General features: G+C 42.5%; 2 protein-coding genes and 1 long non-coding RNA gene across 4 annotated transcripts in view; 2 read left to right on the plus strand and 1 right to left on the minus strand.

Annotated features, from left to right (window-relative positions):
* ENTREP2 (endosomal transmembrane epsin interactor 2) overlaps window positions 1-26,938 on the plus strand; it is a 361,730-nt gene that overhangs the window by 235,555 nt on the left and 99,237 nt on the right. For both annotated transcript variants that reach the window (XR_009518404.1, XM_060005297.1), the window contains exon 3: window positions 24,502-24,612. Coding sequence is in view for 1 of the 2 variants with exons in the window: in XM_060005297.1 (XP_059861280.1) it covers window positions 24,502-24,612 (111 nt within the window). In the remaining variant the exon portion in view is untranslated. The remainder of the gene's footprint in view (window positions 1-24,501; window positions 24,613-26,938) is intronic.
* On the minus strand, window positions 8,685-20,689 carry LOC132419697 (uncharacterized). The gene is made up of 3 exons (XR_009518226.1): window positions 20,511-20,689; window positions 9,768-9,907; window positions 8,685-8,982 (listed from the first exon to the last, which is right to left on the minus strand). It is a non-coding gene; the product is annotated as an uncharacterized lncRNA (long non-coding RNA).
* Window positions 20,820-22,413, plus strand: NSMCE3 (NSE3 homolog, SMC5-SMC6 complex component). Its single transcript, XM_060005298.1, has one exon. The coding sequence runs from the start codon at window positions 20,910-20,912 to the stop codon at window positions 21,747-21,749; it is 840 nt and encodes a 279-aa protein (XP_059861281.1). The 5' UTR covers window positions 20,820-20,909; the 3' UTR covers window positions 21,750-22,413.

Raw genomic sequence — 26,938 nt, forward strand, 5'->3', positions numbered from 1 at the left:
AACAGTTTTAGATTTGCCGAAAAGTTGCAAAGACAGTATAAAGAATTCCTGTAGTTCCCCTGTTGGTAACATCTTACATTAGCACTGTACATTTTTTATCATTAAAGAGCCAGTATTGACACATAATTCATTAAAGTCCATAGCTTATTCAGATTTGCCGGGTTTTTCCCTAATGTCCTTCCTCTTCCAGTCGGGACTCCACATTATGTTAGTCATGGCGTCTCCTTAGGCAACCTTGACTGTGACCTCAGTCTTGCCCGGTTTCTAATGACCTTAACAGTTTTGAGGCATTCTGGTCAGGTAGGGTGATCTCTCCTGGGAGGAGTCTGATGTCTTTCTCATGATTAGACTGGGGTTATGGGTTTTGGAGAGAAAGAAACAGAGGGAAAATGCCATTCTCATCCCATCCTATCAAGGACACACACTGTCAGCCTGACTTATGACTGTTGATATTGACCTTGACCCCCGGCTGGGGGAGCGATCGGCAGGTTTCTGCACCATGAAATTCCCCGTTTCCTTCTCCATTTTTGTCCTGTCCTCTTTGGAAGGACATTACTGCACACAGCCCTCACTTAGGGAGGGAGGAGCTCTATTCATGAATTATCTACATGAATTATTTGGAATTCTTCTGCATGGGGGATTTGTCTCTTCTCTTCCAGCTATTTACCTGTTCAGTTGTTCATTTATATGGGTATGAACTCATGGACATTTATTTTACACGTTGGGTTATGGACCAATACTATTTTATCATGTTGCTAAAATTGTTCCAGTTGGCTCCTGTGTCCCTTTGTCACACCCACACCCATGTGAGGTTATTTGTGTGTGTGTGACTTTCTTATTTCTGTCACTACAAAATACCCCAGGCTCATCTTACATGTTTCTTGCCCCAGTCCTAGAATCAGCAGTTTCTCTAAGGAGCCGTGGTTCTGGTGATTGGAGAATAGTATTAGAAACCAAAATCCAGGTATGAGACGTGTCAGTTGCTTCTCAGAGACTTTGACTCTCGGTCCTCTCAGCTGACAGAATGTTACCGAATACAAGTTTGCGTGCCTGTTGCACAGTGAGGCCAAACAAACTAAGCAGTCGGAGTTTGGAACAGAGAAGGGTTTATTGCAGGGACCTGCAAGGAGACAGGTGGCTCTTGCCCAAAACACCCCAGACTCCTCAAAGGGTTTCAGCAAAGCATTTTTAAAGGCCAGGTGAGGGAGGGGCGTGGTTGGTTGCTGCAAACTTCTGGGTGTCGGGATCCATTTTTTCTTGCAGCTTTCCACGTAGGTCAGGTCACGATGTTCCTGTAAACCTCCAACAAGACAAATGCTATTCTCTGTTCTGCACCTTTTTATCTCTATATGAATGGACTCTTAAAGGTCAGAGCCCTGAGAATAGGCTCTCCTGTATATTTCAGGCTATAGGCAACATTCTTAAGGAAGCAAAAACTATAGAATACAAAGGTTAAAGTAAAAGAAACAGATCTAATATGGGGTCAGATTTGTTCTTCCCTGTTGCAAGAGCATGGAAATATACATATGCATACCCTTACATGTATATATACAGACCTATAAACATTTCTGATTGTGAAAGGAAAACTCTTTGCTCTCAATACTTCACTTCTGGTCACCAGATGTGTGGGGTTTACCCCACACCAACCAATTCTCCAGCTGTCCTGACACCACTGGGTGTCCTATGATTAAGTCCGATTCTGACACTAACTGCCTGGGGTTAGCATCAGATCCCACAGGTTAAGGACTCAGTCCCACAAGACTGCCCCTCACTTCCGATGCCAATGGCAAGGGTGGGTCCGTGGGTTACCTGCAACCTCTGCCCAACTGGCTACAAATTGGGGGTTCCCACGACCCCTCTTCGGGTTTAATAATTTGCCAGAAAGGCTCACAGAACTCAGGAAAACCTTTTAATTACTGGATTACCAGTGTATCATAAAAGGATACAACTCAGGAACAGCCGGATGGGAGAGATGCAGAGGGCAAGGTGTGGGGGAAAGGCACAGGACTTCTGTGCTGTCTTCCGCACCTCCCTGCCGGCACCTCCACGGGTGCACCAACCCGGAGCTCTCCACAACCTTTGGTGAGGGGTTTTTGGAGGCCTCATTACGAAGGCATGATTGACCAAATCACTGGTCATTGGTGATTTGACCTCCAGCCCCTCTCCCTTCCCTGGAGGTCACGGGATGGGGCTGAAAATCCCAAACCTCCTCTGGCAACCAGCCCCCATCCTTAGGGACTTTCCAGAAGTCATCGCTTTAACATCAACTCAGGTGTGACGGAAAGGGGCTTGTTATGAAATAACAAAAGTCACTCCTTTCACCTTTATGCTCTGGATTTGTTTCAGGAAGTGGGGACAGAAATCAAATATAACAGAAGATGATCCTGTCATTCTTATCACCTAGGAAATTACAGGTGTTTTAGGAGCTCTGTGCCAGGAACTGGGATGAAGTCCAGATATCTATTATCTTGCAATATGTACCCCTTGGTATCTATATTAAGCTAAACATGAGTCCACAGTGATTCCCCAACTCTAATCCATGACCACGGGGGTCATCTTAGTTTCCGCACCCCTCGCCTCCACCCCAGCAGTGAGAAGCCAGGCTCTCACCACCCACCATCTGTTTACTGATTTGTCGGTGCCAGGACACATGTGCAGTGGTATCAGGACTGTGGACCATACCCCCTGGGAAGCAACTCTGTGAACTAGAACTCAGATGACATGCCGTTTCCTTTGCCTCTAGTTTTACAGACTTCACTCGTCTCCAGGGTTACTCAGGGCAGCTCCCCTCCCTCCCATCCCTTTCAGTGAGGTTGCTTCTTATTTTTATAAAACAGATTGTTTTGCCACATTCTGCGTTGCATCCTGGAATCCTCTTACTTCCTAAAAACTTTAAAAATTTTGCATACATTAAGGTCCGTGCTTTGTACTGTACCGTTTAGTGGAGTGTGACAAACGTGTAGTGTCCTGTATCCACAATTACAGTATCCAGAGAATAGTTTCACCTTCCCTAAAAATCCCTCGTGCTCATTAACCTATTCAACACACCCCCACCCCCGCTCCCTGCAAACTCATGGTAATTACTCATCCTTCCACTGTTGCTAAAGTTCTCTGTCTTTTCCAGAATGTCATGTAATTGGAATCAGTGTCTTAGTCTGTTCAGGCTGCTCTCACAAAATACCACAGACTGGGTGGCTTATAAACAACAGAAATTTATTTCTCACACTCTGGAGGCTGAAAGTCAGAGATCCAGGATCCAGTGTGGTTGAGTGAAGGCTCTGCTTCAGGACACAGACTTCTTGTGTCCTAACGTGGCCAAAGGGTGAGGAGTCTCTCTGGAGCCTCTTTTATGAGGCTGACCCCGCTCATGAGGACTCCACCTCATAATTTAAGTACCTCCCAAAGGCCCCACCCACTAGTATCCTCACCTTTGGGAGTTAGGATGTCAACATATGAATTTGGGCAAGACAAACATTCAGACCATAGTACACAGTATGTATTTTTTCATGCTTCTTTCACTTAACAATGTGCATTTAGGATTCATTCGTCTGTTTTGTGGCTTGATTGTTCGTTTTCCTGCCAAATAATGTTCCATTGTGTAGATGTGTCACAGTTTCTGTTTATCCATTCACCTATTGATAGATATCTTGGTTGCTTTCAGCTTTTAGCAATTATGAATAAAGCTGGCTTAAACATTCATGTGCAGACATTTTCAAATCAGTTGGGTAGATTCCTAGGAGTGTGGTTGCTGGATCATATTGTAAGACTTTGTCTAGTTTTGTAAGAAACATCGAAACTGTCTTCCCAAGTGGCTGTACCATTTGGCATCCCCACCAGCAACACATGAGAGTTCCTGTTGGTCTGCAGCAATTTGCACTGTCAGTTTTTGGATCTTAACCATTGTTATAGGTGTGCCGTGGTATCTTATTATTGTTTTAATTTGCAATTCCGTAATGACCAGTAATGTTTAGCATTATTTCATATGCTTACTTGCCTTCCATGTATCTTCTTTGATGATAGGTTTGTTCAGATTTTTGCTCATTTTTGAAATCGGGTTTTTTGTTTTCTTATTGTCGAGTTTTAAATTTCTTCATACATTTCAGATACAAGTCCTTTATGAGACGTGCTTGACACATATTTTCTTATAGTCTGTGGCTTGTCTTTTTCCTTCTCTTAACAATATCGTCTTCAAGTCTCTGTTTTCCTATTTTCAATTTCATTGATTTATGCCCCAATTTTTATTGTTTCCTTTCTTCTGTTCGCTTTAGGCTTAAATTGCTCTTGTTTCTCCAGTTTCCTACGGTGCAAACTTAGATTATTGATACTTAGATCTTTCATCTTTTCTATTATATGCATTTAATGCTATAAATTCCCCATAAACACTGTTTTAGCTGCACATGACAAATTTTGACAAGCTGTATTTTCATTTTCATTTAGTTCAAAATATATTTTAATTTTAATTGAGACTTCTTTAAACCATATAATATTTAGAATTGTGTTCTTAAATATACCAATATTTGAGCATTTTCCAGCTGTTTTTCTGTTACTGATTTCTCATTTAATTCCACTATGATCCAAGATCATACTTTGATGATTTCTACACCTTTAAATGTGTCCATGTGTGTTCTTTAGCCCAGAATGTGGTCTGTCTCGGTGGATGTTCCATGTGAGCTTGAGAAGAACCTGGGTTCTACTGTTTTGGATGAAGTCGTCTGTAGATCAGTTAGGTCAAATTGACTGTTCGTGCTGTCCGGTTGAACTCTATCCTTACTGACTTTCTGCTGGCTTGGTTTGTCAGTTACTGAAAGAGGATGTTGAAGTCTTCAGCTATCATAGTTGGTTTGTGTATTTTTCCTCTCAATTCTATCAGGTTTTGCCTTGTTTATTCTGACCCTCTGTTGTTAGATGCAAACACACTAAAGACTGTGCTGTCTTCTTGGAGAATGACCTTTATATCATTAAGTAATGCTCCTCTTTTTCCCTGATAATCTTCCTTGTTCTGAAGTCTGTTTTGTCTGAAGCTAATTCTTGATCTTCCAGCTTTCATTTGATTACCATAGCATGATATAACTTTCTCCGTCCCGTTTCTTTTAATCTACCTGAGTCTCTATATTTAAAGTGGGTTTCTTGTAGACCACATATAGTTGACTCTGCTTTTGTATCCACTCTGACAGTCTCTGTCTTTTAATTGGGGTGTTTGGGTCATTCTCATTTAAATGTGATTATTGATATAGTTGAATTGACACAGATACATATCTAACTAACATGATCCATATCTACCATGTTTGTAACATTTTTCTATTATTTTCATTTATTCTTTTTTTTTTCCCATATCTTTTCCTGCCTTCTCTGGTTTTAATTGAGCATGATTCCATTTTATCTCCTCTTTGAGCATAAGAATTATACTTCTCTTACAGGTTTTTTCAGTGGTTGCTCTAGAGTTTCCAATATACATTTTATTTTTTAATTTTTTTGTTATTTTTTAAAATTGGAGTATAGTTGATTAGAGTTTCCAACATGCATTTTAAACTGATCTGTATTCCCCTTCAAATAACATTATACTGATTCACACCTACTACAGGGGCCTTATAACAGTGTTGCCAATTTCTTCCTTTTCTCCCTTGTGACACTGCTATCAATCATTGCATTTAGACATAAGCTATAATCACCCAACACATTGTTACTGTTATTTAAAGAGAGAGTTATCCTTTTGATGAATTAAACATATGAAAAGTAAAAGAATTTATTTTGCTTTCCCTTATTTCTCCTTCAGTGCTCTTCCTTTCTTCATGTAAATCTGAGTTTCTGACCTATTTCATTTTCCTTCTCCCCAAAGAATTTCTTTTAACATTTTTTTCAGGCCGGGTCTGCTGGAGATAAATTCTCTCCATTTTTATTTCTTGGAGAAACAAACACCAAAAAAGCCTTTACTTCACGTTTTTTTTAAATAAATTTATTTATTTATTTTTGGCTGTGTTGGGTCTTCGTTGCTGCACACGGGCTTTCTCTAGTTGCGGCGAGCAGGGGCCACTCTTCCTGCACTGTGCAGGCTTCTCATTGCGGTGGCTTCTCTTGTTGTGGAGCGCGGGCTCTAGGCGTGCAGGCTTCAGTAGTTGTAGTATGCGAGCTCAGTAGCTGTGGCTTGTGGGCTCTAGAGCGCAGGCTCAGCAGTTGTGGTGCACGGGCTTAGTTGCTCGGCGGCATGTGGGATCTTCCCGGACCAGGGCTTGAACCCGTGTCTCCTGCATTGGCAGGTGGATTCTTAACCACTGCGCCGCCAGGGAAGTCTTCTCCTTCACTTTTGACGGATAATTTTGCCAGATACAGAATTCTAGGTTGGTGGGATTTTTCTTTTACCCCTTTAAATGGTCACTCCATCTCTTCCTACTTGCTTTCCTGACAAAAAGTCCACTGTAATTCTTACCTTTGTTGCTCTACAAGGCAGGTGTAATTTTTTTATCTGGCTTCTTGCAAGATTTGTTCCTGGTTTTTGGTTTTCTGCAGTTTGAATATGATATATCTAAGTGCAGATTTGGGGGGACTTTTCCTGCTCTGTGTTCTCTCAGCTTTCTTGATTTGTGGTTTGAGGTCTGTCATTAAATTTGAAAGTTCTCAGTCATTATCACTTTAGATATTTCTTCTGTTCCATTCTCTCTTTCTTCTCCTTTTGGTGTGATGTATATATTACACCTTTCTAATTGTCCCACAGGTCTTGGATCTTCTGTTTTCTGTTTTTCTTTCTTCTTCTTCTTCTTCTTTTTTTTTTTTTTTTTTTGCATTTCAGCTTGGGACGTTGCTATTGATCTGTCTTCAAGCTCACTGATTCCTTCCTTGCTGTGTCCAGACTATTAATGAGCCCATCAAAAACATGCTTCATTTCTGTTAGTGTTTTTGATTTTTAGTATTTCCTTGGATTCCTTCTCAGAGTTTCCATCCTCTTCTTACATTACCCATCTGTTCTTGCTGCTTGTTCACTTTTCCCATCACAGCCCTTAGCATATGAATCATAGTTATTTTAAATATCCCATCTAATAATTCCAAAATCACTTCCATTTCTGAATCTGGTTCTGTTGTTTGCTCTGTCTCTTTAGACTTTTTTCTTGCCGTGGAATTTTTTGTTGAAAAACTAACATAGTGTATTGGGTAATAAGAGCTGAGGTCAGTAGGGCGTAAATGTGAGATTTTATGTTTACAGGGCTGGGATTTGGTTTCTGTTTGATGTTTGTTCTTGCTGGAGGTGCCAGAGGCTTCAGAGTCATCTGTTTCCCTTGGGCTTGGACTTCCCTAAGCTCTTGCAAGCTCTTTTGCAAGCTCTTTCAGCTAAAATCCACCGTAAGTGTACTGGAGCCATGTTAATGTCGTGGGGAGGTTTATGGGGCTGGGGGAAAGCATTCTGTGATTTCAGGCTCCTATGGGCCGTGGCCCTGTGCTTTCATACATGTGCCTTAGCCTTTTAATCCCCCCCTTAGGTATAACAGGAAGGCCAGAGGGGCATGGGGTCAGGAAGTGCCCTTCCCATGCTCCCCTGTCAAATGCATGGCAGGAATTAGTTTGGATAGCTGGGAATTCAGAAAGTTTTTCAACAGTTGGTGATCTTGTAATTCACTCAACCTAAACATCCTTGTCTTACTGCAGAGGAGACTAGAGCTGTCTGAGCTTCTTGTTTAAAAAAACTAGTTAGTGCTTTGAAGGAGGGTTTGGCCCAGATTTTCTACTAGTCTCTCTCCACTAGTCTCTAAGGAGAAACCTGAGGGTTGAAACAACTTGGGAGACCTGTGCAGTCTAATAAATATATGCATTTGTTCTTTGTGCACTGTGCCTGGCACTGAGTAAAACCTTTCCAGTCTCCTGAGTGATGAGTGACTTCTGTCTGCTAATGAGATGACTCTTGGCTGGGGTCCTCTAAACAGCTTCAGGATGGGGGCTGTCCCAGAAAGACCAAGCTATTATTAGAGGATTGGAACTTTCAGCCCCAGACCCCAGCCTCCTGGGACAGCAGAGGGGTTGGAGATTGAGTTCAGTCACCAATGGCCAGTGATTTAATCAATCATGCCTCGATTAAAAAAAACCTAAATAATGGGGTTGGTCAACACGTGGCAGTGTTGGGAGGGGGGTGCACCCACAGAGGGCATGGAAGCTCTGTGCCGCCCACCAAGGCCCTCCACACCTTGTCATGTGTTTGTTCCGTTTCGCTGTTCTGAGTTGTATCCTTTATAATAAAGCAGTAGGCATTGTTTTCCTGGTTTTGTGAGCCATTCTAGCAAATTACTGAACCTCAGCAGGGGTTATGGGAACCCCAGATTTGGAGCCAGAAGTACAGGTGGCCCCAGGTCTCAGGACTAACTTCCGAGGTGGGGGCAGTGGTGTGGGGCTGAGCCCTGAACCCTGGAGCTTGCACGAACTCTGGTTAGTTAGTGTCAGAATTGACTGGAATTGTTGGACACCCAGTTGGCGTCTGAGAGTTGGAGAACTGGTTGCGGGTGTGGAAAACCCCCACACAACCTCCTCTTTCCGTTCATGTGAAAGGAAAAGCAAGGAGGCTGCTGTTACTGTTTTCAGATATGTTCAGTGACCATGGGAGCAATGAGAAGCTCTCTTGTTACTGAATAAGGTCCAGCTGCTCACCACTCAAAAGTCAATACTCAAGAGAGGCAGGTGTTGGTAGAATGGAAAGTTGTCTTTAATCAGAATGCTGGCAATCTGGGGAGATGGTGGACTCAGTGTCCCCCAAAACCACCTCTGAAGATTCTGCTCGGCCGTGAAAGTTTTAAAGGGAAAAAAGGAAGTAATCTCAGTTAATCGTAGACATGGGGGGGCGGGGTGTCAGACCCATCACCCTCCCCACCGTGTGCAGGCTTGTCAATCCTCGTGATGCTATCCTCTTCACACAGTTTGTTCTGTTCACGTGATTACTGAAGGGGAAGCTAGGGAAGAGATCTGGTCATCGGTTAATTACTTATTCTTCATTTCTACGTCTTTGATCTACGGGAAGAACTGACAGGTTACCAAGATTTGAAAGGGGTGCTTGGGCCGGAGATGAGTAGAGCCTGGGGGTGCCTGGTTTAAGGCTGGTGACAAGACAAAGGGGCCTCCTGCAGAGAGCTCTTTCTTGCCCAAAGCTGCTTACACTCTAGCACCTTCCTGCAGGATTCTCCCTCAGCTTGAGGATGCAGCTCGAATGTAGAAGTGAGGAATAATTATTTTTCATAGCTTTAACAAAAAATAGAGTAGGTATTTTAGGGGGCATATGGTTAAATTTTAGGTTTTAATTTTACCTGTGATTCTTAGCAACTTGGCTTCTCTTGGTATCAGTTTTGCAGAGGGAAGGGCTGTGTGACAGTAGATGTGTGGAGCGAGTATCCAGACATTGGTTTCCCCCTAATCTTTGCTGGTTTGCATCTCTCACACTGAGCCAACTGACAGGAAGCCATCATTACTCCAAGTGTGTGGAGAACTTGCCATCAATGTATGAACAGCTGTCTGGAAACTATGAAAATTTACACCTGAAATCAGGAGTTATGTGCTAACTGTGAGAGCCAGGCTTGGGTGGGCGATTGATAAACCCAGCGAGAGCCTGTTTTCAAAAGAAGGCAGCTGGGAGGTGAGTTCACATGGTTTTAAAATTACTTGCCCTCCCACGGTGAAAAAGCCACACCCACAGCAGCATCACAGGAGGACGCCTGGCCTGGTCCCCTTTATTCACCAGACGTCAACCTCGGGTCTTTTCTGTGGATCAGGCTGGACTCCTCCTTCTCGCCGTCCCATACCTGTCACAGGTGTGGCAGTTCTGGACTTAGCTGCTGTGACACCTGCTGCCTCCTTGAGTGGTTGCCCTCGAAAGCAGGAAAGGAAATTTTGCATGAATCTGTAGCATCTCCCATTCCTTTATGGTCAAACTCCATGTTTTCTGCATTAAAAGAGAAACATGATTGGAATGATATAATATTGAATTTTCCTCTGGTATATGTAATACACTTGAGTGTTTTAACAAGCCAGCAGTTATGATAATTTTAATGGGAGATTCGTGTTCCGTTTTGCATAAATGATGAGTTTAAATTTGATTGAGTCTTTGAATGTAAACCCCAAGAGTGTACAGATCTAGTTCCTTAATGCTTTGAGGTCTGTCCCTGACTATTTTTATTAAAATATTTCTTCATTTTAAATTATTCTGTTTACCCGGGTATTTTAAAAGGAAGAATCTTTTGTCTGTGGCTTGATAATTAACCTAATCTGATTACTGTGGTTTTTTATGAAACAATAGGGCAGAATATGTCAGCAAAGTTTTAGGCACATCAGACTTAGTATAGCATCTGTGGTCCCACAAATTTAATATTATTTATGGTAATAGCTGTATGTAGTTCTATGGATGTTACTCAGAATTAGTGCATTGCATCTGGTATTTGAGTTTGGCAATAATTGAGAGATACATTTGGGCATCAATTTAGTCCTATTATAGCATTGCTATTTTGTGTAATTATGAAACCGAAATGCTCAATTCTTTATTTCCCCTTGAAAGCATCATTTGCAATCTTACTTTGGTTTTGTGTTAAGTAAAATGTTCTTAGTAATTTGGCAGAATTATACTTATGTATTTATTTGTTTTTTGTTCATATAAATATAAAAAATAACTAGCCTTAGTTCAGTTCTTCTCCATGATGGGCCTTGGTTATGTTGTTAATTTGCCTTCTGACTTCAATTTAAGGGCCCTCTTTTAAAAATGAAGGAACTGTGGTTCCCAAAACATAGGACATTGTAAAAACTTGGCTACATGACTAACTAGCAGAGCTGAGATCTGAACCTTCATTTTTCATGTTTTTTAAAAAATGTTTAATTGTGGATAATTATGCACAGACACAGGCATAATTAATAATATGCACAAACATATGCATGGGTAAAGAATATAATATGCATTGAACCTTTGTGCACCCGTCACTCAGCTACAACAACTCCTGGCCATTCTTTCCCCACTGTCCCCTACTATTTCTCCCTTGGATTATTCAAGCAATCCTGAGCATCATATTATTTCATTTAAAACACTGAAGTATGTATGTATCTCTGAAAGAAAATTAAATAGCCGCAATGCCAATAACACACCCAATAAATACCAGTGATTTGTTTTATCATCAACTATGCAGTGTTCCGATTTCTCTAACTGTATCTGTCTGTGTCCCTCTGTCTTTTGTATTTGGTTGTTATGTCACTTAAATCTCTCTCTCTTATCTTTTCTTGCTGGACCAGATGGGCTGTAGCACCCACATATCCCTTGATTATCTCTCAGGATGTACACTCCTAGAGGGATACAGTGAAATTACTTATTTTACGGTCTTTTTAAAACCATTTTCTGTAGTTAAGCTGCCAACCCAGTATACTGGTTTGTTTCATTTTGTTCTGATTTTAGAGATGTTTTGATTGAATTTCATTTTATGATTTACTGTTACAGAGTCAAATCTGTACAACAAAGGATTTTTGGAGGATTCTAGTTGTCATCCCTGTCCCGTTTATTCTGTTTCTATGTCTCCATGCCCCTGCCCTCCGCCACTGCCACCCTCACCCCCACCCCAGAGCAGCCACTCGTAGGTTTTGGCTTTATGCTTTCGCTTTTTTGTTGTTTTTTTAAATATTTATTTATTTATGTTATTTATTTGGTTGCACCGGGTCTTAGTTGCAGCAAGTGGGCTTCTTAGTTGCAGCAAGTGGGCTCCTTAGTTGCGGCTTCGCGGGCTCCTTTAGTTGTGGCTCGCCAGCTCCTTAATTGTGGCATGTGAACTCTTAGTTGCAGCATGCATGTGGGACCTAGTTTCCTGACCAGGGATTGAACTGGGCCCCCTGCATTGGGAGCTCAGAGTCTTAACCATTGAACCACCAGGGAAGTCCCTATGCTTTCATTTAAAAATGATAAGCGAGTATGCGCACTCTCCGCACACTGCCTGTATATGTGCGTGCTACACGCACTGTCCTACTGTCCTGGTCCTCGGTTTGTAACTTAAGGTATATCCTGGGGGTTGGTCTCTGTACAGAGATATTTCCTATCCTTCTTACAGCTGCATTGTCCTCTTTATACGGAGGGCTATTATGCTTTTGTCTGTGATGCAAGTTACACCCTACTCCCTAATGTATCATTTGTCTTTTTTATTTACTTCCGGTGGGGTTTTGACATGTAAAGATTTTTATTTTATGTAGTTAAATGTATCAGTCTTTTCTCTATTGCTTTGGAGTGTGAGTAATAGTGCAGTTTCTCAATTTGTAGGTCATAGAGGGAAGAACTCTTTGTTCTCTTCTAATATTAAATGGGATCTCTCCCTCTCTCAAGTTTCTGATCTATTTGGAATTAATCCTGATATAATTTGTGCAAAACAGATGTATATTTTTCTTTTTCTATGTGGCTACCTGGTTATATCAATACCACTTATTAAAAAGTCCGTTTTTCCCCCAGTGATTTTTTTTAAACAATTCTTTTTATTTAAAAAAAATTTTTATTTGTTTATTTTTGGCTGTGCTGGGTCTGCGTTGCTGCTCATGGGCTTTCTCTAGTTGGGGCGAACAGGGTCTACTCTTCTTACGGTGTGCGGGCTTCTCATTGTGGTGGCTTCTCTTGTTGGGGAGCCTGGGCTCTAGGCACGCGGGCTTCAGTAGTTGTGGCACGTAAGCTTAGTAGTTGTGGCGCACAGGCTTAGTTGCTCCGCGGCATGTGGGATCTTCCCAGACCCAGGCTCAAACCTGTGTCCCCTGCATTGGCAGGCGGATTCTTAACCACTGAGCCACCAGGGAAGTCCTCCCCCAGTGATTTTAAATGGCAACTTTATCATATACTAGATTTCCATAGACAAAGGGTCTATTTCTGGATATTTAGATTCTCTTCCATTGGTCTGTGAATCCATACACCATCACTATGCTGTTTTGATAATAGAGGTTTTATAATACACTATAGTATCTGGTATGGTTAGCCTTCCTTGTTGTTCTGCTTTGCTAAGGTTTCATCAGCAATTCTGGCTTGGTTGTTCTGCTAAATGAACTGTATAATCAATTTGCCTGGCTTTAGGAAACAATGATGTGATTTTTAAATTGATATGATATTGAATTTGTAGATTAACTTTGAGAGAATCGACATCTATGTGATGTTGAATCTTCTTGTGCAGGAACATGGCATATCTTTCCACTTATTCAAACTTCCTTTTTCTTCCTGAGTGTTTCACAGTTTGGTTTATACAGGCTTTAGACATTTCTTGTCAAGTCTCCAGTGATAGTACTTATTTACCTATTTTGCTATTGTAAGTGTGGTCTTCAGCTATGTGTTCCAACTGCTGTCTTTGGTGTGAATGAACATTATTGATTTTGTGTATTTATTTTACAACCTGTTTTTTAAAACTAAGTTTTCTTCCTGTTGTGTGTGTGTGTGTGTGTGTGCGCGCTTGTTTGGCACAAGGACTCGTGACTTTCCACATGTATAAGCACATGAGCTACAAATAAGGATAATTTAACCTCTTCTTTCTCAGTCTTTATGCCTTCAGTTTATTTCTCTTGTCTAAATAATGGGTGAATCCCTCGAACTCGGTGCTGAAGAGTCATGGACATGGAGGGTGCCCTTGTCTTGCTGCAGACTTGAGCAGAAAAGCCTCACGTTCTCCTGTGTTCATTAAGATGCTGGTTTTCGAGCTGAGGTTTATGTTGTAAATGTACATATATCTTCTATCATGTTGGGATAGACTCATCCTTTCCCTCAATTCCTATTTTATTGTTTTTCATATGAACAGATGCTGAATCGCATACCTTTTCTGCATCCCTGAGATGCTCGTGTTATTTTTCTCCTCAGCTCTACGCGTGTGATGGACTGTATTTCCTAATGTTAAATCGCGCTTGCATTTCCAGAATGAATTGCGTTTGGATTAGCCTCTGTCTTCCCGAATCTGCCAGCTTCCCTGATCTTACCTGCAGCTGGGCGAGCTCTTCGTCTGGCTCACAGCTTTACAGTGTTCAACAGATATGTTTATTGAAGGAACGTTGAGTGGATTGTCTTCCTTTTACATTAATGATGACATTAAAAAATATTAAACCCATGCACATTTCTAATAAACTAAGCACAACAGAAAATGACAACAGCAAAAGCAATAAACAGAGTTGTATTGATACCACCCAGAAATGGTCAGTCTTTCCTATTCAGTGTCTATAAATTGAGAAATCCCTGGATGCATATGCTGGTAAAAGACAGAAGCTACTAGGGAATGACACTGTCTAGGTTTTAAACAGTTGTTTTTATTTGAAATTAACAGAAGCAGCACTGATGTGAGACCAAAGTTACTTCTAAACTTGAGGTTGTTTCTCCTTCCCAAGAAGACATGCTAGTTCCTAGAGTGAAGGGAGAACACTGCCAGTGCCCCCCCAGACCCTGTTCGTTGTTTGATCACCTCTCTCTTTCTTCCTCCACACAGTTAAGGTGGCGATCTCACACTTTACCCCCGGTGTTACTGAGATTGTCACTCACATCTGCTCGGTTCCTCACTTTCCAAGTTGTTTATTAGCTGTGTGATGACGGTGCGGGTCTAATTCTCACCCTGTAATTGGCTTCCTCAGTTCTGACTCTTGTCTCCCCGTGTATCAGCTCCAGTCCTCCCGGTGTTGGATTGATGTTCTGATTAGGATCTGGGGTTCCGTGTGGTGCTCTGGGAGCTTACGTTTCTTGGTGTCTGTTTTCTGGTCAGTTGTCAGGCTGTTTCGCAGTTTTTCTGGTCCTGTGTGTTTACCTGTGCTGTCGCGGGAGCGTATCTGTTGCAGGTGCACCTGGCAGCGCTCTGTCGCAATGCTCTGGCCTGTGCTCCTGGGCTCCTGCATGCTGACAAATTTGTGGCTCTCCACCAGCCTGGTTTCTACCCCCAGGAGAGGGTGGGGAGACCAAAACACCGAGGCCGCCGCTGCGAAGGCCCCGGGGTCTTATTTTCCTCCCAGAAACTCAAGCACTGTCCCCTTGGGCAAGCCGGGCAGGTCCCACCCCACAAGCACTGGCCTGGCCCTCCATCCTGGCCCTTCTTCCTTTGTGGAGCTCATACATGCACGATATGAGCCTCTATTCCAAAGGGATTTCCCTAGAGTGACTTGCAGGTGAGAATTCTCAGGACACTGCCAGCTTGCCTTCTGTCTCACGGCTACCTTGGAAGATGAGGGCAGGGCAGGAGTCAGGAGCCTTTGGGACCTCCTGTTTTGCCACTTATTTCTGTCCCCAAGGCCCCTCTCAGTTCAGAGAGAACGCTGTGCCTCTGTTTTCCTTTTTTGGTTGATCTCTTGAGCCGTCTGCCCTGTAGGTTTCACGAGGAGCTGGGGCTTGTGGGCCTGCATTCCACGGAGCAGACCTGGGAGGGAACCCGAGCGGGGGGGGGGGGGGGGCTTGCACCTCGGTCACCTGCAGAGGCCAGGTGGACATCCACAGAGGACCACCTGTACCAGGCTATACAGAGGGCTCAATGGGTACCATTTTAAACTCTTCACGTTATCCTGTGTGATAGGCATTCCTATCAAACAGCTTTTATTGGTGAGTCAACTGAGGCACAGAGGTTTGGACCCAGAGAGTCCTGGTCTGGAGCCTGTGCTCTTTGTGTGATGCTACCTATGTGAGGAAGGGCGGGAGGGGACCTCGGGCCATGGCGGCAATTACCGTGACGGTGTTGACAGTCCCACAACATGTGAGCAGGCTTTGGGAGACAAGAGCTGAAGACATTCTTTAAAGAAATTACTCTGGGAACCAGGCTCGAATCCATGACTACTCTCCGAGTGCATTTTCTGCTATTGTAACACTGTCAATCATTCTAGAAATCGCTTCCTACTCTGTGCCAGGAGCTGCCCCAGGCGCTTTATGTTTGTGTCTTTCACCTTCCCACTGACCCCAGGAAAGCTCTGATCCCCATGTTATTGAAGAGGACACGGGGTCAGAGAGAAAGGAGGTGATCCCACTGGGTCAGCCAGTGGGCGAGGGGTGACAGCTGGGCCCCAGACCATGCTTTTTGAGTGACACTGACCTGCCTGAGGTAATGTCACTGAGCTTTTGAGGCTGAGACTTGAAGAGTTCTCTGCTTTGTCTGTGACCAGCCTTTACCAGGAGTGAGTTTAGAAAAAGTGTCAAAACAAGTCACCCTGTGTTTAAACAAGCATCAGAGGGTCCAAATTTTTGTTCGGGGTGGTGGTGGTAATTGTTGAGGTTACAGTGTATATAAAAGAAGTGATCTGTAGACAGGGATCTTGGGGAAAGAAACTTACATAATTTTCAACTGTTTGTCTCCCAGAAAAGTCACAGAAATATGTAAAAACATTATCACTCATTAGTTGACATTTAACCAAACGTATTATTCTAAAATAGGATAAATAAAAACTCCTTAGTAGATGTCTTGGTCAGCTGGGGCGACCATGGCAAAACACCACAGACGGGGTGGCTTAACAACAGATGTGGATTGTCTCAAAGTTCTGGTCAGGTTCTGGCGAGAGCCCGCTTCCTGACTTGCTGCTTTCTGGCCGAGTCACCACATGGCCTGTCCTTGGGTGCCCGTGGAGAGGCCATACTCTCTTGCTCTTACCCTCTGTGTAAAGGCCACAAATCCTACCAGGTTAGGACCTCACCCTATGACTCATCTACCCTTAATTTACCTCCTGAAAGCCCTATCTTCAGATGCAGTCACATTGGGGGTTAGAACTTCAACGTAAGAATTTTGGGAGGACACAGTTCAGTCTATAGCAATAGGGAAGTTGTTTTCTCCCTGAATATGATTTCTTCCTTTTATGTTTTTTTGCTATATTTATATTTCACCCAAAGCTGGATTATAAACACCAGTGGGAAGAATCTGTGTCTAAATGTCTCATCTACAAACCACCCAGCTTATTAATATTAATTTTTCACTGTCAAGTGATATTTATGATAACGGTAATGGGAGTGATCAGTATGTTCAGATTATTTAAATATTCAAGTATTTTATTTGACTTGTTTTTATAAGTATTTTCTTTTTTAAAAAATTTTTATGTATTTATTGAAGTATTTATTTATTTATTTAGGCTGCACCAGGTCTTAGTTGTAGCATGCATGTGAGATTTAATTCCCCGACCAGGGATCGAACCTGGGCCCCCCTGCATTGGGAGCGTGGAGTCTTACCCACTGGACCACCAGGGAAGTCCCTTGACTTTTATTTTATTCAACTTTGAGTATTTTTATATGTTAGCTGAAAATCATATATTATTAATTTTTACAAGGTGGCTGTTCAAATTTTCATTCTGTCTGAGCAAGTAATCATCCTATATTTTTTGTATAGAAGAAAGGATAGGGTACCCTGTATGGCTTTAGGAGAGAGATACATTTGAAATTTAATGTTCTCATTTAGTTACAGAAAGCTAGAGAGAACTACTGCTTTAAACAGCTGGGTTCTTGGCAAATGAACTTAAAAATAAAAAAGAATATTTGCCAATTTCTTTTCTGTCGGTCTCAGGTCCTTTGATAGAACTTCCTCTTGGGAAAAAAATATCAGACAAGTATTAAAAATTGGCTTAGTGTGATCAGAAAGAAAAGTCTATCTTTTTAGGAATGTGCTGAATTCTAAAAGTTAATTAAGAAGACATTGTCACATGGTCTTCTACACTGGTTATATTTAGCTTTTCCCTTGAAATAAGATACCTCTTTCTTCTCGGTAAATGTGACTATCTTGGTGTCTTAAGTCTTCCAGCCATACAGGATCACCATTTCCTTTAATATTCAAGTGAGCAAGCTCATGCCCTAAGCCCCTGTATTTGGAAAGCGCCACGTGCTCTGTCCCCAGCTTCCATCACCAAGGATTGCTGTAGTCCTGGAGATTTTCCGGGTCACCCCGACTCCAGTTTACTCCCTCCACTGAATGCTTAGGCTCCCTGAGCACTGGGCCTCCCACGATTGGCCTGTACCCACCCCACTTGCCCCAGGCTGGGTACCACTTCCCGTCCCAAAGGATCACTGGCCCTGGTTGTGACAGCAGCCCACAGCGTACCCGCCACACTGCTTGGCAGTCCTGACACTTGTTCCTGGGCCCCGTGATCATCACATTGCAATGGTCAAGTCTTTGACCCCACTGCTAATCCTTGGAAACAAATGATCTGTTCTCCATTCTTGTAGTTTTTCCTCTTCCAGAAGGTCATCTACATGGACTCATGCAAAACGTACTCTCTTGAGACTGGTTTCATGAGTTTAGCATGATGCATTTGACTCAGCCATGCTGCTGTACCTATAAGTAATTGTGTTCCTTTTTATTGCTGGGTGCTATTCATTTGTATGGATGTAACACAGCTGCTTTATCTCTTAACCCATTAAAATACTGCTTTATTTCCACTTTTGGTGATTATGAATAAAGCTCCTATAGACACTTGTGTGTATGTTTTTGTATGGATGTAAATTTTTATTTTTTTCAGTGAAATACCTTGGAGTAGGGTTGCTGGGTCAGATGTAAATGTAACTTTAACTTTGTAAGATGTTGCCAAACTGTTTATCTGAGTGACGTTTACATCCCACTAGCAGTTGTTCTGTATCCTCCCCAGCACTTGCTTAGTTTAGCTCAGTTTTGTTTGTTTTGCTGTCCTAATATGTTGGATGTGTAAATTTGTATGGAGAAGAAGACCCCAAATAGCCAAAGCGATCTTGAGAAAAAAAATGGAGCTGGAGGAATCAGGCTCCCTGACTTCAGACTATACTACAAAGCTACAGTAGTCAAGACAGTATGGAACTGGCACAAAAACAGAAACATAGATCAATGGAATAGGAATGGAAAGCCCGGAGATAAACCCATGCACCTATGGTCAACTAATCTATGACAAAGGAGACAAGAATATACAATGGAGAAAAGAGAGTCTCATCATAAGTGGTGCTGGGAAAACTGGACAGCTACCTGTGAAAGAACGAAATTAGAACACTCCCTAACACCATACACAAAAATAAACTAAAAATGGACTAAAAGACCTAAATGTAAGACTGGACACTATAAAACTCTTAGAGGAAAACATAGGAAAAACACTCCTTGATGTAAATCACAGCAAGATCTTTTTTGATCCACCTTCTAGAGTAATGGAAATAAAAACAAACAAATGGTACCTAATGAACCTTAAAAGTTCTGCACAGCAAAAGAAACCATAAATAAGAGGAAAAGGCAACCCTCAGAATGGGAGAAAATAATTGCAAACGAATCAATGGACAAAGGATTAATCTCCAAAATATGCAAACAGCTCATGCAGCTCAGTATTAAAAAAACAAATAACCCAATCAAAAAATGGACAGAAGACCTAAATAGACATTTCTCCAAAGAAGACATACAGATGGCCAAGAGGCACATGAAAAGATGCATAACATCACTAATCATCAGAGAAATGCAAATCAGAACTACAATGAGGGGGCTTCCCTGGTGGCGCAGTGGTTAAGAATCCGCCTGCCAATGCAGGGTACACGGGTTTGAGCCCTGGTTCGGGAAGATCCCACATGCCGTGGAGCAACTAAGCCCGTGCACCACAACTAATGAGCACATGTGCCACAACTACTGGAGCCCACGTGCCTAGAGCCCGTGCTGTGCAACGAGAGGCCACTGCAGTGAGAAGCCTGCACACCACAATGAAGAGTGGCCTCCTCTCACCGCAACTAGAGAAAGCCCGCTCACCACATCGAAGACCCAATGTAGCCAAAAATAAGTAAATAAAATATATTTTTTTAAAAAAGAGAGGTAAATTCAGTTTCTTCTTTGCAAGTAAGTTAATACAAAAGGAACACATTTGCTGAGCTCTGTGGAAGTAATGGCAGCAGACTGCAAATGGTATGAGTTAATGGAATGACTCACATTGGCTATTAGAGTTGCACAATTTAAAAATGTATCTATTTATATAAAGTGCACGTCACAGATTATGAGGGATGATACCCTTGGGTTCTCTTTTCTTTCTCATTTCTTTCTCATTGAGTCCTAAGGCTGATATATTAAGACATTTAAGAGATTCACATGATTGCAATTCTTGATCAGGGATGCCCAAAATTAAACGGTAATCTCTTGAAAGAGCACGTTTCTCTGTTGGTAGCGTTCTCTTAGCCATTTCTGCAAAAATTGTGGTGTGGGCCCAGGCAATTTCCATGAGCATGTGCTTTCCAAAAGATAAACTCACCGGACCTAACTAAAATGTGCTTTCTGGGATGGCTTTGACGCAGCTGTCCGGCTGGAGTTTATTATGCACAGAGTATCAATGCTAAAATGGTGAAAAGATGGGGAAAGCCCTGCTTGCGAGGCAAGGCTGCCTTTACCATTCTTTCTAAACAGACTCAGGGGCTTTAGAGAAAGTTACTGGTAGGAAATGGTTGGAGGGGGGTGCGGCTGGCGACGGCAAACTAGTCCTCAGGGTCTTTTATCCTTTTTATGCCCAGTTTTGTGGGGAAAGAAATGCTTTTACTTCCCTTCCACGCTCTTAGCCTTATTTTTCTCCCACGTTCTTCCTGGGAGTCTCCTCCACCTACAAACAGTCCCGATTTCAGAGCTCTCGATACTCACTTTCTACGGATCTGGTCTGAGCTGTGCGGTCCTGAGCTGAGCCGCACACTCGCTCAGGACCTTTGCTTCCTGTTCTCTATCTTCAGGGTTTCGTAAGGACGACACTTAATTCTAATAAAACACACGGCTGGTACCCGCAGGGTTGCGCGGAGACGCCGCCACCGCGCAACCGCCGGCCAAACCAGACCGACCCCCCAGACACGGCGCGGCCTCGATGACGTAGCGCGCAGCCTCCGTGACGCAACCGCGCAGCCCCCTGACGCAGCGCGCAGCCTCTGTGACGCAACCGCGCCCTCTCCGGCCCCGCCCAGGGCCTCCAGGAGGAGCTGCGCGCAGACCCTCATCCCCTCAGCCGCTAGTTACGGGGTGTCCGCGTAGCGCGGGACCCGCCGCCGCGACATGTCGCAAAAGCCGAAGAGCCGGGGCCACGCCGGCACCCAGGCCGAGCTGGGCAGCGGCGGCGAGGAGGCCCCGAGCACGTCCCGCGGGCCGGGCGGCGCCGCGTCGCAGGGCGGCCGGCGGGCCGAGGCTCCCCCCGCGCCGGGGCCGCGGTCGCAGAAGCAGCTGGAGCTGAAGGTGGCGGAGCTGGTGCAGTTCCTGCTGATCAAGGACCAGAGGAAGATCCCGATCCGTCGCACCGACATCGTGCGGCACGTGGTCGGGGACTACAAGGACGTGCTCACGGAGCTGCTGCGGCGGGCGTCCGAGCGCCTGAAGTACGTGTTCGGGTACCGGCTGGTGGAGCTGGAGCCCCGGAGTAACACCTACATCCTGGTCAACACACTGGAGCCGGTGGAGGAGGACGCGGAGATGCGCGGCGACCAGGGCACTCCCACCACCGGGCTGCTCATGATCGTGCTGGGGCTTATCTTCATGAAGGGCAACAGCATCAAGGAGACCGAGGTCTGGGACTTCCTGCGGCGCCTCGGGGTGCACCCCACCAAGAAGCACCTCATCTTCGGGGACCCAAAGAAGCTCATCACCGAGGACTTCGTGCGGCAGCGGTACTTGGAGTACCGGCGCATCCCGCACACGGACCCCGTGGACTACGAGCTCCAGTGGGGCCCGCGCACCAACCTGGAGACCAGCAAGATGAAGGTGCTCAAGTTCGTGGCCAAAGTCCACAATCAGGATCCCAGGGACTGGCCGGCGCAGTACTGTGAGGCTTTGGCGGAGGAGGAGGCCAGGGCCAGACCCCAGACCGGGGACACAGCCCCAACCCCAGCCCCTTCCTCTTGAAACCTGAGGCAGACTCGGAGAGACCCTGGGGAAGGGCTGGGGGTGGGAGGGAGCATCTTGCTGTAACCCTTAAATGTGTGTAATAGTTTTAGGATGTGTTTGCAATCTTTTCTTCTTGTGATATTATAAGTCACTTTGGTTCCGAATTTTCATTTATAAAAATATTAGGGGATGATTTATTTTGTTTTGGTTTGTCTTACTGTCTGTATTTTTTTTATTGGTATATAAAATCTTGCTAGCTTTATAAAGCGAATTGGAAAGTTTTGTACCATGTTATGGAAATAGACATTTAAAAGAAAGAACACGTCAGTAAGTTGCTTTCCTACCAGGGAAATAAAACGAAGTGGCTCTTGTCTGGCCTCTGGACTACTCAACTCTGTAAGGAAAAATAAAAGTCTATAAATTGAAAACTAAAATGTAACTGCCTATATCTCTATTTATGGCATAGCCATTTTAAAAACATATTTCCCATGTGTATAAGTGTTATGAGTCATTCTAAGCAATGTATGCATTGTATTTTTTCCAGATAAGTTTTTGTGTGGCTGACCATTTAGTTCCTTTTTTTTCTGGGTTTTTTTTGGGGGGTTTTGTTTTTTTTGGTTTTTTTACTATAGTTATAATAAACACTGTATTTTTGAAGCAAGTAAGCATTGTGCACTTATTTTAACTGTAAGTCATGAGAAGATTTCATTACTGAAAAACAGCATCTTAACAAAAAAAGAAAATTTTTACCACGTATCATTCAGGTAAATAGTGTTTTGTGGAAGTTGCTCTATTTTTATGTGTGTGTGCATATTGGATCATGATGTAAAATATATTTCTTTCTGTGGGTCACAGAAAAGTGTTAATGATTAACCATACCTACTTGAGAATCAGACTACGTGGGATCAGAGCCTCCCTCTGCATAACTGGCTGTAGGAATTTAAGCAGGTTAGGTTGTATACAGACCTTTCCTCACGTGTAAAATGGGTTGATGATGCATGTTGTTGTGTGTGGTAGTGTGATAATTAGATAGGGAAGTATACCTAGAGATCTTGGCACAGTCCGGGGCTGTGGGGGATTTTAGTTGTTACTTTGTTCCTTAAAATTTGTTTAAATTTGTTTATTCTTGGTCTGGAGCAGTTAAAAAAATTTTTTTAAGGTTTTCTTTCATTATCTTGTTCTAAATCATTCCTCGAATTGGAATTACTGGTTCAAAAATACGACTATTCTAGTCTGACTCTGTTGTATGGTTTTATGGAAAAACATAACTCATGGTTTATGGTGAGTAGAGCCCATGTAAACAGTAAGAGCAGAAAGTAAGATCTACCCCAGGTTGGAGAGGTCTCTGTAGTGTAGTGAATAGCATATGGGGTTTCGAGGTTGTCTGATAGACTGAATTCAAATTACGGCTCATGCTATGGCAACATGGTGATTTGGCATACGTTTTAAGCTCCCTTAATCTCAATTTCTTTATGTGTAAAATGGGAAAAACAATAATTATATCATAGTTAGTTGTATGGATTAAATGAGCCTGAAGAAAAGCTGGTATAGTGGCCTTTCCTTGTATTTCTCCATAGCCTCTGGCAAAATGCTGTTTATATACAGAAGTTCAACTGTTAATTATTCAGCAGGTGAATAAGTATGATTGTTTGGGGGGAAGGTACTGCAAATTAATCATGAAATGAGGTAAATACTTAAAAAAAGAAAAATGTGGGTTGATCAACCCTGGACTAGAGTCATCTAGAAGAATCTGGTGGGTATGTGGTGGTGTGGAGCAATGGGTTAGATGACTGGGTTTTACTTTATTCTGTTGAACTGGAATTTGCATTTATTTTATCAGTGAATATAGTTGGTCCTTAAAGGCATTTCTTGGTTTGTTAAATGCATTCTGCTTACTCAATGACCGCTTTCCCCTCTGGGGTGTTCTAATGCTGGGATTTTCATCTGTATGGGGCAGAAAATATCATTATGCACTATGCAGTGTCAGTTATATCTGAGGCACATGTTTTCCCCACACTTTTCTTGTAGAGATGTTAATAATTTACCATCGGTAGATTTCCATTTTGTTTCAAACTTTAAAGTAGAAAACATTACAGACCAGATCAAGCCCTTGTATCTTTTCACCCTTCCCAGAGGTGTCAAGAGTTTGTGGCTATTGTGCCGTTGTCTAGTTAATACAATATAATGTTTAATATATGAATAATATATACAGTTGACCCTTGAACAACACAGGTTTGAACTGCATGGTCCACTTACATGATGATTTTTTTCAATAAATATGGAGTACATTTACAGGCTGGGAGATGGGTATGCGGGGCGTTGTTATACTGTTTCCTCTGGTTTTGCATGAGGAAAATTCCATATGCATGGAATTTTCCATAACAAAAATTAAAAGAAATAAACTTAAAGACATTCTAATAAATAAACATCTTTCACTTGATTTCTTTTTAGTAATTTATTACTTGTTACTTCTGAGACTACATAACACTATTTTGAGACTGTAGAATGCATAGTATTTTCAAGTTTAGCTTCTAAAATATTTTACAGTATATTTCAAATAAAATCATGGTTGCTGGCTATGGCTTTTAGAGACTTTACCTTTTTTATTTAAGGTAATATGAATTTGAAATTTTAATAATACTTTCCTTGAAAACATAGAAATGTTATTCATATAATTACTGGATCATCTGAAAGCTTTTTGAAAGCCAAATAATTTTTCCTTCGAGTCTCTCCAAGTGAATAATCAATTTCTTGTTTGGTTTGTTTCCAGATTACCTTTTTCATGCTGCTCTCTGCAGTATGTGTAATGCTGAATTTGGCTGGTTCAATTCTCTCCTGTCAGAACGCTCAGCTAGTCAACTCCCTAGAAGGCTGTCAGTTGGTGAGTAATGAAATGCAGACCTCTTGATAAAGGGCATAGGCTTTGATTTTGAATGAAAGTGATTTCAAAAATAATTTTATTGTATCCTTGGATTTATTCTGATGTTTTAGTGTTAAGGAATTAATGTTGATTCACTTTTTAAAATTCTCCCAAATTAAAACTGGTTCTACTCATAAGTCAGTTACTAATAGTATATTAGTGTAATGCTATTTTAAAATAAATGTCTTTAGTAACGATTTTATTTTAATATTTGTTGCATTGATTTTTGTCTCCACTGAATTTTTAAAAATCAATTTTGTAAGTTTTTGGTAAGATTTTAAGTGCCGAGATACATATAAGCTTGATAATGAGTGCATCCAAACAATTTAATTCTTATTTTTCAGTTAAAAAAGAGAACTGCCTTTTCAATCTAGGAAAACCGTAGATGATGTGCTATGGACATGGTAGGGGGTCATTTTGGTTTGTTGAATGTAACCATCATTCCTTATCATAACTTGGCTCCTGCTTCGGTAACATATGCGTGTGGCTGGTACAGAAATCAGAGCGTGTCCCATGACGTTCAGTACAGGTGCAGTGTGACCCCTGATGTGACCCTGGCTGCTGGGTATGGGGGTGCTGGTGTTTGTTTCTTTAACTTAGAGAAGGCACAAGGCTACCTTTAGAGCCATGCCCCTCATAGCTGCCCATGTACTTGCCAACCTGTGGCCATGATTTCTGAGAGGTCAGGGGCTATGCTGAACTACCTGAAGCTTTTCTGTAGCGGGGCAGTGCCTACGTTTCTTGTAGCCATGCCATCGGGTTCAAAGGGGAGCTGCTGCCCTTTACATTCCTCATCTACCAAGGCCAGCAAGTCTAGTGTAAGGTGAGTGCTGAAACACCTACTGAGTCCCCAAAACGGAGAGCTTAGTCTTGTTATTTTCTGTTCAGTGTGGGCGAGCTCACACTGATCATATTTCATCCCAATATGATATACACAGTATCCTCGCTGTAGTGCAGTATTTCCCCAGGACTACCAAGAACTGACACAACCTGGAGCCCCATCACCAACAGAAAGGGCGACTTGCTAACTTCTGTTCGTAACTTGGTAGCCTCTCTTTTCCTAAGTACTAAATGTGGTGAATATGGTAAAATCTGGCAACCTACACAGGATTAGCCATTTTTTTCTCTGATTGCAATTTTCCGAGACAGAGTGACTGGGGTGACAAGAAGTGAAAGTGCCTGGAGGTCCAGATCCAAAAGAAAGGCAAATGCCCAGTCTTGAAAGGTTGACTTCTCCTGGTATTAATCTCAGACCCTGTTTTCCTATACTGTATGCTGCATGAAAGGATGGGAAAGATGTAATTATATATAATTATATGCAATTTTTAATTTATATATTACATATATTTATATATGCACCATTTATATTTCTTTTTCTTCTGTGATTTGACTGGGACCTTTACCCATTTTTAGATTTAACAGTTATTTATTTGCAAGAGCTCTTTGTATATTATGGTTTTGAGTCCTGCAGCTTATATGGTCAGATATATTTCTGGATTGTTATTTGCCCTTTATTTTTCACATAGAAAAATTTTTAATTTTTGTGTATTCAAAGCTGTTAAAGTTTTCCTTCGTGGTCTTACCTTGGAACCAATAAAAAGACCTTTTCCTTCCTAAGATCATGTTACCCCAATAATTTCCCCTGGTGTGCTTTTTTTTTTTTATAATTAACTCTTTAATATCCTTGAATTTATTTGATGAATTTAACCTTTTCCTCTAAAATGGGTAGCTAGCTTTCCTAAAACTATTACCTGAGTAACCTAACATTTCCCTGATGATATGAAATGCCACCTGAACATTGAGTCCTTTGGTAGCACGTTACAAAAACTGACAAAGCCAAAGGCCATTTATTAGAGAGATGGTGGGACCTATTGAATATCCAAGGGGTTAGAGATTAAGCCTGGAAACTGGCTGGTTCCAAAAGAGCTTCTGTGGCTGCAAAAGCCTGACCCAGAGTGGGGGTCTGCAGTGGGAACCCTGAATTCCTCAGGATGCAGTTCCGCAGGAGTGAACAGTTCCCGTGGTTCTTAACCTCTTTGTCCGTTGGTCCTAGAGTCAGAGTCCAGGGCGGGAGCATTTTGATTGGCCAGGGTAAGAAAAAATCTGCTTAGCTGTCCCACCAGTGGAATCCAAGAGATAATCCTCCAAACTAAGGTAGTGTTAGGAAGGGTTGAGGGAAGGAAGGCAGGAATGTATGCTGGATAGTCAAAAAGAGAGCCGGGGGCTTCCCTGGTGGCGCAGTGGTTGAGAGTCCGCCTGCCAATGCAGGGGACACGGGTTCGTGCCC

The sequence above is a fragment of the Delphinus delphis genome, chromosome 2, assembly GCF_949987515.2.
Source record: "Delphinus delphis chromosome 2, mDelDel1.2, whole genome shotgun sequence".
Taxonomy (NCBI): domain Eukaryota; kingdom Metazoa; phylum Chordata; class Mammalia; order Artiodactyla; family Delphinidae; genus Delphinus; species Delphinus delphis.